Source organism: Misgurnus anguillicaudatus, chromosome 11, assembly GCF_027580225.2.
Source record: "Misgurnus anguillicaudatus chromosome 11, ASM2758022v2, whole genome shotgun sequence".
NCBI lineage: Eukaryota > Metazoa > Chordata > Actinopteri > Cypriniformes > Cobitidae > Misgurnus > Misgurnus anguillicaudatus.
Genome location: NC_073347.2, coordinates 23,915,041 through 23,927,307, shown reverse-complemented (window position 1 = coordinate 23,927,307; position 12,267 = coordinate 23,915,041). Strand labels below are relative to the sequence as shown.

General features: G+C 36.2%; 1 protein-coding gene across 5 annotated transcripts in view; it reads right to left on the bottom strand.

Annotated features, from left to right (window-relative positions):
- Nucleotides 1–2,508: 2,508 nt before the first annotated feature.
- Nucleotides 2,509–12,267, bottom strand: part of arhgap22a (Rho GTPase activating protein 22a) — a 38,201-nt gene continuing 28,442 nt past the window's right edge. For all 5 annotated transcript variants that reach the window (XM_073873370.1, XM_073873369.1, XM_073873371.1 and 2 more), the window contains 7 exons: nucleotides 8,573–8,701; nucleotides 8,018–8,222; nucleotides 5,426–5,561; nucleotides 5,144–5,217; nucleotides 4,943–5,064; nucleotides 3,971–4,838; nucleotides 2,509–2,947 (listed from right to left, as the gene is read on the bottom strand). In XM_073873370.1, coding sequence (XP_073729471.1) covers nucleotides 2,725–2,947; nucleotides 3,971–4,838; nucleotides 4,943–5,064; nucleotides 5,144–5,217; nucleotides 5,426–5,561; nucleotides 8,018–8,222; nucleotides 8,573–8,701 — 1,757 coding nt within the window. In that variant the 3' untranslated portion in view covers nucleotides 2,509–2,724. The remainder of the gene's footprint in view (nucleotides 2,948–3,970; nucleotides 4,839–4,942; nucleotides 5,065–5,143; nucleotides 5,218–5,425; nucleotides 5,562–8,017; nucleotides 8,223–8,572; nucleotides 8,702–12,267) is intronic.

Genomic DNA, 12,267 nt, shown 5'->3' with positions numbered 1-12,267 from the left:
CAATTAGTTTAATATTGACAGTGGACTTTTTTCATATTTACCCCAATTTAGTTGTTAGGTCAATCATCATCAAACCTATTTTAAGTTTATCACATTGCAACTCGGTCTTCATTTGAAATTCATCACGTCAATACCCACTTCCCGAAGACCTCTACTTTGGCACTTTCCGCATACAGGAATCATTTAACAGGAAAAATGACCATGAGAACATATGCATTGTTAAAAAACCAAACAAAAAAACTACTTTATAGTAACGTTCAAGTATGTGTCAACCTTAGTTTCACCATCCACTACAGTATATATATATATAAAGACACTCATTCACTGAGTGTTTCGAAAAACACCACCTGAGAAATAGCTCTAGGTTTACTTTAATAATAAGTTTAAATAAATAACAGACTTGGCAATCTTTGCAGCTGAAATCTTTGTTCAATCTATAATAGTTTACCTAAAAGATTTGAATAACTTGCCATTGCACAATAACAAAAAGTTTGGTTGATGTCACCTCATCTGATCCAGGAAAAAAAACTTTTTATAGTGCATTTAGACTTGCAATAAAGGGATTGCTGAAATAGATTTCTCTGTGAAGTCTGAAAGTGTAACAGTCTATGTAAATGAGCCAGTGTTTGTTTTTGTCTGGTAGTGTCAGGCACAATGTGATAGGATGCAGCATGTATGGTGATTAGTAGTATTATGTGATATAGGCTTGTTTAAAAAATGAAAATTGTGAGAATTTCTTCAAGACTGTTTTGCAGGATTTCTCATCATGCATTAACAGGATATTAATATTCGGTTCCATTGAAATGACCTGCCATTGTGAGAGGTGAATAACAAACAGTCTGGAAACAGTCAGGAAAGTCATGCTTTGGTATTATCTGTAAATGTTAGAATATTAATGTAAGTTATAAGTGAACTGCACCTTAAAGGAAAAGCTCACCCAAAAATAAATATTCTGTCATTATTTCATTTTTATGTGCAACACAACATTAAGAAGGATCCTTATGGACATCTTGTCCATACAGCAAGTGCCAAAAAACTGAAAAAACTTCACACGTTACCCCATTTGTGAAACCCAGGTCTCTATAATTGGTCGAAAAAATTGTCGAAATCTGTCACTGGGGGCAGTTCCCTTTAAAAATGACCTAATATGTACCATTATGTAAAGATATGTATACAGTTGTTACCAATATGTACCATTGAGATACTAATGTGAACTCTTTAGGTGCAAAAAAGTACAGATTTTGACAATTTTTTTCTAACAATTTAACTACACTTTTAAAAATAAATATGCTTAAAGGTGTAGCGGAGGATTTTCTCGAATTTTAGAAAAGAACCGCCTTCTCCACTTTTTTAAAAAAAATGCAATTGTGCAACACTCCTGATTGACAACTAGAAGGACCAATAGTCTTGATGATCCACCCGGAAAAAGAAAATCCTCCGCAATACCTTTAAAGGAAAACACCACTGTTTTTTTTATATTTTACTATGTTCCTACCTAAACTAAGACAAATCAACAAATACATGTATTTTATCAATGCGTGCACTCAATCTCTGCACAGCGCGCTGTGAATGTGTCAGCATTTAGCCCAGCCCCTTTCTTACTAATGTAACTCATGTAGCAGTCTTTAAATAGGGAAAACATGGAAGTGTTTGGAGGCTTATAAATTCATCCCTGTTTGGATCCGAAGGAATGAATGGGGCTAGGCTAAATGCCAACACATTCATGACACGCTGCACAAAAACTAAGTGCACGCATTGACAAAAGACAGGCATGTACTAAATCATCCTAGTTGAGGTAAGAACATAGCAAAATATTAAAAACCTGTGTTTTCCTTTAAAAGGTACTTAGTGATGCCATAGAAAAATTATTTTTGGTTACTCAAAGAACCATTTAGTTAAAGTAACAATTTCTTTCTTACCTTTTCTTTATCTAAAGAACTTTAACTATAAAGAACCTTTTTTAAAAAAGAAAGGTTTTCAGATGTTAAAGGTTCTTTATAAAAATGGTTCTTATGTGGCACCATGAAGCACCTTTAATTTTAAGAGTGTATATGAACCTGGACCACAAAAACAGTGATATGGGTAAAGAAAATTATCAGTTAATATTTTCTATAAACTGAATAAATAAGCTTTACATTGAGGTGTGGTTTGTTAGCAAAGGACAATAGTTGGCCGATATATAACTTGGATAAGAATCTGAGGGTGCAAAAAAATCTAAATATGAAAATTAAGTCCTTAGCAACACATATTACTAATGATAAGTCAAGTTTTGATATATTTTTGGTAGGATATTAACAAAATATCTTCATGGAACATGATCTTTACTTAATATCTTAATGATTTTTGCATTAAAAAAACAATAATTTTAACCCATACAGTGTATTTTTGGCTATTGCTACAAATATACCCTGCCCACTTATGACTGGTTTTGTGATCCAGGGTCACGTATCTCAAATCAAACCCATGTGTGAAAAGTGGGCAGAACAATGAGTAATGACAGAACGTTAATTTTCAGATGAACTCTTCCTTTATAATTTAAGACTGAAGATGGCAGACGGAAAGTGAAACCGTTACACGTGATAACAGCTGATCAAATTGCCGTAACAAAACAGCACAAAATTACCTCTGACTACCCATGATACATGAGCAGAGAGATTTCCAGATTCTATCTACAACAAACACAGTTTCTTTGTGTTAAGCAGGTGGGCCGTCACATTTTGCCGGTCAAATTTTGCTCGTCCTGGACCCCAAGGTAAGATCTCCTAAAGTGGAGAAGAACTCCTCCATCTCATTCTGAAGCAAGCGGTTTCGGATCTCCGCGTCCTCGCGAGCCCGCTCAGAGTTGCGGAGTTTAATTTCCAACATTCGGTTTTTCTTTTTCTCCTGGTCTAACTCCTCCTCCAGTCTCTCCATCTGGCTATGCAAAGCTCCATTTGATTCCTCTAACCTAAGAAAAAATATTTACATTAATACAATTAGAAATCAAGCTATACAAGATTTTGACAAAAATAAAAAGTTAATATAAACACGTAACAGTTTTAATGCAGTTTAAAATACACACTATATCAATTAAAGTTATATGTTTCTGCAGAGAAAGGTCTTATCTAGCGAAACGATTGTCATTTTTGACAAGAAAAATAAAAAATATGCCCTTTTAAACCACAACTTCTCGTCCATCTCTGGTCCCGCGACGCGCCAGCGCGACCTCACGCAATTGTGTAATGCCGTGGAAAGGTCACGTGTTACATATATGAAACATTTGCGGACCATTTTAAACAATAAACTGACACAAGAACATTAATTAGTATCATTCCACATACAACAACGTCAGAACGGTCCTCTTTCTCCACACTTGTAAACACTGGGGCGTAGTTTTGCATACGTCATCCGTGACCTCTTGACGTGATGACATATTGCGTGAGGTCGCGCTGGCACGTCACAGGACCTGAGATAGACGAGAAATTGTGGTTTAAAAGTGATTTTTTTTTCTTGTCAAAAATGACAATCGTTTGGCTGGATGGGACCCTTATGCCTCGTTTGGGATCGTTTGGAGTCCTTTGAAGCTGCAGTTTTAAACTGCAATAAAACTGTTACGTCTTGGGGTCCATTAAAGTCCATTAAAACGAGAAAAATCCTGGAATGTTTTCCTCAAAAAACATAATTTCTTCTCGACTGAACAAAGAAAGACATCAACATTTTGGAGGACATGGTGGTGAGTAAATTTTCTGGATTTTTTTTAAAGAAAATGGACTAATCCTCTACTTCTGCATATACTGCATATTAAGTTTTAACATCAAATTACACACTTTACCCCAGAAAAGATGATATAAAAGTCATGAAAGTGTATACTGATCCATGCTTAATTTATTGCAAAATATCTCTCTTTCTGAATTGCCATCTTTACAATATGTAAAGTGTATCTATTCTACAGAACATAAAGACAAATGTATATTCATATACTGTGGCTTACTTTCGTATTCGTAACTCATAGCTGATCTTCTGTCTCTTCAATTTGTCCTTCAGCTCCATCACCACGCTGTTAAGTGCTGTCGTTCTATTGTCAGTATCTCCTGTGACGTCCACCGCATCTTCAACGTTTCCATTCTCGCTGCAACCTGCACTGCTCACACACATCTCCAGAGCTTCACTGCTATCTGTGACCTCTGTGCTCCTCTGTTCACCCTGACCCTGCACAGACCCTCCAACCGACCACTCGGACTTCACAGAGTTCAGACATGAGGGCTCACTGCTCACCGAGTCGGCCACTAAGATCTCGCAGGAGGATGTGGTCCAGGCTGTGCTCGCCACACTGGGTACGCTGAGACTGGATGATGTCACGTTATCATAAGTGGAAAGTCGGTGTGAGAGGATCGAGTCCTTTCCCATACGTTCTCCCGAAGATGTTCTCCGGTGGCTCCGCAGAGAAGAAAGCCCATTCATCAACCAGTTACCGGCACTGGGCATGTTGGATACGTCCACGGAAGAGCCTCCGATTTTTGTGGGCTGAGCACGTGTGCCTCCTCCCTTGAAGGAGCACTTCCAGGAGGGGAGAGACTTTGCCTGCTTACTGGGGCTGACAGTCAATCCAGATTTTCCCTGAGATGACACCTTGGCAGTGTTGAGGGCACCTACAGTAATATCTAAAGATGTGGCATTGGACGTCTGGTTCGAAGGTGAGCGGTTGAGGATCTCGTCCTCGGAGATCCACTGTGCCATGTTGCGCTGACCCTGATGAAAACTTCCCGTCTGCTCGGCGGAAACATCTCCATCGGATCCCACGTATAGCCGCTCGTGTTCGCTTATTAACACCGTCATCAGGTGCTGGACCTGGGAGGTTCCTGACAAGTGATGAGACTATTTACACCGTTCTGTTGTATATTTTAAAAAATAAATATGAAATGTATGAGGCACTAACATCACTAAATGATGCAATTCTAGTCACCTTCCATCATTGAAACAGGGTCCTCCACTTTAGGTCGAAGGATGTTTGGTCCAAAAACTGTTGCAAGATTCTGAACACTCATCTTGTTCTCAGCTGAGTGTGACTGCACCTCATCTAAAAATCTAAATGGGAACATATAGTGAATAGACATCATTTTAAAAACACAAATATAGCTTAACGGAATGCTGTTTGTTTACTTACTTGCAAATGTACTTTAATAAATTATAATTAGCCTGAGGAAGAGTGTTCACCTGCTTCACAAGCTCATTGAGTCCCTTTAGAAGAAACACATGGGAACACAACACATTAAAAATCCAGAAAACAAGTGAGCTTTTCTATCAACCAATCTTTTTATTCAGGATATTTGTCAAATGATTCTGCGTCAGATTACACTTTTATTCAGATTCTGAAAAAAGAAACTCGATTAGGGAAATGTTCACAACCTCTCACTGTAAGACACACAGAGTACATCAGCAGACCCACCACTTCTTCATCTTTGAGCAGAAGTTGTGCACAGGTTAGAAAGTCCTCGTACTTGCTGAAGGGGATCACCGGCTCGGGCAGTTCCCTGAGGTAGAGCTTCAGGAGAGACGCTACCGTGTGGACGTCAGTGTTACTGCAAAAGATCACACAAAGGTTAACAGATCGAGCTAGGATTCCCCCGGGAACACACAATCTGATGAAATGCACTGTAAAACCCAAGTATTCAAAACTTTTGTGGAAATTGATTACCTAAAAATATTTAAGTAAACCAACTAAAAAATGTTAAGTAAATAATATTCATAAATTACAATTAATCCAAACTTAAAAATTAATATTTCATTGTATTTTAATTAGTGGTGGGCATAGATTAATTGCGATTAATCGCATACAAAATAAAAGTGATTTTTGGCATAATATATGAGTATGTGCTGTGTGTAATTATTATTTGTAAATAAATACACACACATTCATGTATGTATTTAACAAACATTTACATGTTTATATATATATATTTATTTATATTTTTATATATTCTATATTAAAAATAAATGAAAAAAAATTATATATAAGTAAAACAATTCTGAAATGAATATATGAATGTGTGTGTGGTTAAATATACTCAATAATTAGACACAGTACACGCACATACATTATGCCAAAAATCACTTTTATTTTGGATTAATCTTTGCCCAGCACTAATTTTAATATTTAAGTACACTATTTAAAACGTACGGTTTTACCTTAAAATAGTGTTTAAGATTTAAACAGTCACAGAAACAGACAATGTGACTCATGTGTATGTACCAAGTACACAGTCATTGTTTATATGACAAAGCAACATATCCAACCTACAGCCTAAGCACAGGTAATATACTTCTGAACAATGGTAACCACAAAACTAAAAAACTATCACTTAATTTAGAAAATGCTCTCATAATGCAACTCATGCAAACCGTGCTGGGAACTGGAAATCCCCCTTGACCAATCATGTTGATTTAAAGGGGACATTTTACTTTTTAAGATCTCAAATAAATATTTGGTGTCCCCAGAGTACGTATGTGAAGTTCTAGCTCAAAATACCATATAGATAATTTGTTATAACATGTTAAAATTGCCACTTGGTAGGTGTGAGCAAAAATATGCCGTTTTTGGGTGTGTTCTTTTAAATGCAAATGAGCTGATCTCTGCACTAAATGGCAGTGCCAGGCTTGGATAGTGGATATTAAGGGGCGGAATTATCCCCTTCTGACATCACAGGGGGAGCCAAATTTTAATGACCTATTTTTTTACATGCTTGCAGAGAATGGTTTACCAAAACTAAGTTATTGGGTTGATCTTTTTCACATTTTCCAGGTTGATGGAAGCACTTGGGACCCAATTATAGCACTTAAATATGGAAAAGTCAGATTTTCATGATATGTCCCCTTTAATGTTTAACTGAAATAAATTTGCAGTGCCAGAATCTTTCTTAGCTTAAAACCCCTTAACTTGCGCAGCCTTTTTGAGTGGGCCTAATCTTGGTCTTTTTTTAAAGAAGACACTTTAAATTTTTACACGGAAGCGTCTGGAGGTAGAAATATTAAATAAAAAAATTGTTATAGCAGTTTACATTTATTGTAATATATAAAAATAATGCAATAAAGTATATATTATATAAAATAACAAAAAAAGGTTTGTGTTGGTTTGCAATGAGGTTTGCTGCATACTTTTGTCACAAATTAATAAATTACGGTCACTGCATTATTATTACTGCTAAAAGGTTTTGAAATATTAAAACTACATTCTTAGACCTTTCCAACAATATATAGTTTGTTGTGATAGATAAACATTTGCATGCAAAATATTGAAGTAAACTCAGGTGTCCCGCTCACTGGCAGATTGAATGCCACAAACCTCATCACAACCACCAAGATTTTGTTATTATTTGTTTGTTAAAATGAGGCTGTTGTATTGAAAAGACTCCTTTTAAAAGTTATAAATAAAAATTTTGAGTTACCCAAGTTCTTCGACTCATTTTATTTGCGTTTGTGGTGAAATTGTTGAACACACATAAAACTATTAAGTTGAATAAACTTTTTTCACTGGTTTGAGTAGAGTTCACTCGTTTTAAATAAATATATTGTACTGTTTGTGTTTACATTGTGTATTTAAATGAACTCTAAGTTGATTTGGATCTATAAAATACAGTATTTCCAGCATAAACCAATATGGGCCAACAAGGGTTGATGGTCTATGCTGAGGTTTTTTAACCACTGTCTTTTTTATCTTTTTGGTGATGTTTAAAGTGATTAGTTGTCATATGCTTGTTTTATATTGAGACAAATGAGAACCAATGAAATTCAAAGTTATCAACATGCCACCGTTTTTAAACTTAATACACAACTTTTTTAATAACAAATCTATTTTAGCTAATAGATATGACAAACCAGTGGTCGCCAAACAGTCCTGCAGACACCGCCCCTACAGGACGTAGCCCCCCTGTTACAAACACTGTAGAGATCAATTTTCACTACAGTTTCTTTGAATGGTTTCTGATAAGCAGTGTTTTGTGAACGTCCATTGAGCTCAGGATGTTTCAATCTTTTCTTACTGTCAAAGAGAGGTTTATCCCCACAGTCAAATGCATCCTGGAGTTCTTTGACGAGATTGGCTTGTCCCGGCATCCTAAACAGACCCTCTTCTTTCAGACCCTGATCTCGAATGAAGTCCACACACTGCTCTACCAGTAAAGGGGCCAGCCGGGGTCCAAACTTCTTCTCATATTGTACTGTGTCCTCCAAGTGCTGGCCAAAGATACCTACAAGTAGACATACGAGATAAAGCTTGAGGAGTATATACAAGAGCTGCAGGGCTTATGGTCAAAATAATCCATCTTAATTAAAGACCTGTAACACAATTCCTCCAAATGCAGACACACATATCTGGATACTGCAAATGCTGTTGTTATTTTAGTGTGTCTCCGTTTCAGTAAAACTTTTCTATTCACGCCATATGATCCTTAAGCTCTGTATGCTAAATATAGATCACTCGACCCAAACAAAGTGACGGTAGAAAACCAGACACATGCGTGATAGTTTAATTGGAGAGTTAGAGAAAGTATGATTAGACTTATTTGTCTACAAGTGTCATGCAAATATGTTACAGTACCTCCACCATAGGGAGCCCAAATGACACGTCTGATGGCTTTGACCCAATCCTCCATGTCATTCTGGGAGTTTGCCATGAGCAGGAAAGCCTCATGGCTGAGAGCCGATCTGTCCTTCTCCCCTGTGCTGCCTATAAGAGAGAGGGAGGGCAAGAATAAATCATTAAAAAAAGGCAGAGATGACATTTAGGGTTGCTTAAAATGGCAAATAAATACCAAAACATGAATAATTTTATTTTATTTATTTGTTTTGCAGCTGCACAATATATTATGACCTTTCATGACTGCCAAAATAATAATTAGTAAAAATGCACTGGGTTGTGAATAATATGAACTACACCAAACAAACTACAGTTTACAACACCACTCTTCACATTTCACTTTTTATAAGGAATATTTAAAAGCACACAATAAAATAAAATACAATTAATTTTGCCTGAAATATATTTTAAGATATTGTGTTACAAATGTTAACGCTAAAAAATAAATAAGCCTCTCAAATATGACGTTTCTAGATGGATGATAAACAAAACATCAGATTCAGCTGATTTTAGTCCCCCGTTGACAGAAATTTCTAAATTTTTTAATACAAAGTATTTAAATAATTATTATTATTCGAATTTGATCATATGCGTCAATACTGACCTCAAAATATGTTTGTAATAAAATATAAAAACACTATTTTTGTACAGTTCACACACCACTAGGTGACGCCAAAGTAACAGGTGAATCTCACATGAACTGTTATCATACTTCATACCAGACATTTACCACACAAAAAAAGTGACATTGCATTCTTGAAATACTAGTTAAAGTGGTGTCTGCTCTTTCTTACAAAAAACACAAAGTTTTAGGCCACACCACAGCACAGAAACTGATCATTAAAATTGCAAATGACCGAGCGGATCGAGGCTGCATCTCACTCTTCTACTCGATCTTAGTGCTGTGTTCGACACTGTAGACAATGCCATACTTCTAGATCAATTACAGAATTATACTGGCATTTAGTGGCATTGCAGTGGTTCAGATAACAGTCTACCTGTGTTAGACCATTACTATTTTTTAATCTAAATGGGCAATCATCACATCTAACGTCAGTAAATTATGGACTACCACAAGGTTCTGTTTTAGGGCCTTTGCTATTCTTGATATACATGCTGCCCCTTGGGAATAAATATTATTAGAAATCATTGTTATGCAGTCGATACGTAGTTATATATTTTGTCAAAACCGGATGAAATCTGTAAAGGATTCAAATTTTAAATCACCAATAATCTATCCTTTACCGTAAATATACGAACTTCCAGCTACGCTTATTATTCTTTATCTGCTCTTCTACTTTCACATTCGGCTGCCCATCCTGAGGATCCCAGTGATTACACCGGTTCCAGTCCAGATCCAACCTCCAACAAGGACATCATGTGACCCAACAAAAGATGATGCCAGACCATGGAAGGACTTCAATGGACTTTATATGACCCCATTCTAAACTCTGAACTATTTTATTTAAAAAAAAATTGTAGTTGTGTGTTTCTTAAACTATTGATTTTTAATGCAGTGTTTCTCAAACTTTTTCTGCCATTTCCCACTTTGGAGGTAGGGAGGGGTTCCGAACCCCATCGGTCCCCAATCGCCCCAACAAAAAGGTAATCAGCTAAGCTTAAGTTTAACTGTTGAAATGTATTTAATCACATCATATTTTAAAACATAACAGAATTAAACACTTTTAATAGAGAAAATAAACAGGCAAATTTATTATCACTTTGCATGAAATAAGACTTTGTTCTAAAGTAAATAATAATGATGCACCTGTGTTTGCATTTTGTCTCTGACAAAGTCGTCATATTTTTTTTTCGGCGGGCTTTTTGGTTTATTAGGTCCACTGTCTTGTGCTTTTCATTCTTTGTCAAAAAACGTATCCATTGTTAACTTTTATACCCGCTACTGCCTATACCGCCTCTCCACATAAAAGTTTTTGTTCCGATTTAATAAACATTCAGACATTAATTCACATCTACAAAGTGACAATTTTAACATGCTACACTGTCTAAAATAAAGTTACAAAGCTGTCACTGGGTCAGTACCCTTTAAAAAAGGTCCTAATATGTACCATTTAGGTACAAATATGTATATTTGAACTGCCAATATGTACCTTTGAAGTATTAATATGCACTCTTTGGGTACAAAGGTGTACCTTTTTGAAAGGGTACTGTCCCAGTGACAACTTTTGTACCTTTATTTATGTCCCCTTTAAGTTAGGCTTATATATAAATGTGTCGTTTTGGGTGTATGGTCACTAAATAAAGGAAATAATAGAGATGGGCACAAAAATGACCAAATTTCCTACTGTTTGTCACGCCCCACTTGCCCGCCCCACACTTTGAGAAACGCTGGTTTAATGTATATGCTGAGTTTATTTAGGCTATATTTTATTTTGTTCCTTCTGTAAAGCTACTTTGCAACAGTGCAAACTGTAAAAAGCGCTATACAAATAAAGTTGAACAAAAAACTAAATGTGTCGTGACTTAGTTTTTTGTTTACCCTGGTGGGTATTAAATACAAATTATTGTATACAGATAGAAACACAGTATGCTAATATAAAATCTATAACTATGGAGCCGTGACTTATTATCTTTTTAAACAGCCCTCCCTGAAATATCTTCAGCATAACTTCTGTTTAACCTAGTTTTTGTGGATGGATGCTTCCATTATCTGTCTGATTTTGGCTGGGGAGCCTCAGGGTCCAGAATAAACCGGGTATTGTCAAGTAGTTGTGTCTGTGTGACACACATAGACCTCCCAGAGGAGCCTGCAGTTCGGCCTGACTCTGTCTGCATGACTAAAGCCAAGTGAAAGTGGACGATGCATTACCTCTATGTTTGTACCCTGGCAGATGGCCTGTTTCCAATTTGTAAAAGCAACAATCAATGACGTGACGTTTTTGGAGAGAAGTTTGAACATGTGACCTCTACACACAAGCCATTTCAGATTGTATTGAGAAATATTAAAGACATCTTCCTTTAAAATATCTAATCATACAATGTTTGGAAATATTAATTGAATTGCGAATGAAGTACATCATGCTTAAAGGAATATTCCATTTTCTTAAAAGAAAAATCTAAATAATTTACTCACCACCATGTCATCCAAAATGTTGATGTCTTTCTTTGTTCAGTCGAGAAAAAATTATGTTTTTTGAGGAAAACATTCCAGGATTTTTCAATGGACTTTAATAGAGCCCAACACTTAACACATAACTCAACACTTAACAGTTTTTTTCAACGGAGTTTCAAAGGACTATAAACAATCCCAAACGAGGCATAAGGGTCTTATCTAGCGAAACGATTGTCATTTTTGACAAGAAACATAAAAAATGTGCACTTTTAAACTACAACTTCTCGTCTAGATCTGGTCGTGATGCGACAGGTGACCCCCACGCAATACTTCATGATGTCAAGAGGTCACAGAGGATGAACGCGAAACTCCGCCCCAGTGTTTACAAGTGTTGAGAAAGAGGACCGCTCCGACGTTGTTGTATGTCGAATGATACTAATTAATGTCTTTGTGTCAGTTTATTGTTTACAATGGTCCGCAAATGTGCGTTTTATATATGTAACACGTGACCTCTCTGTCACTACGCATTTACGTTAGGTCACGCAGAAAAGGACCTAGACAAGAAGTTGTGGTATAAAAGTAC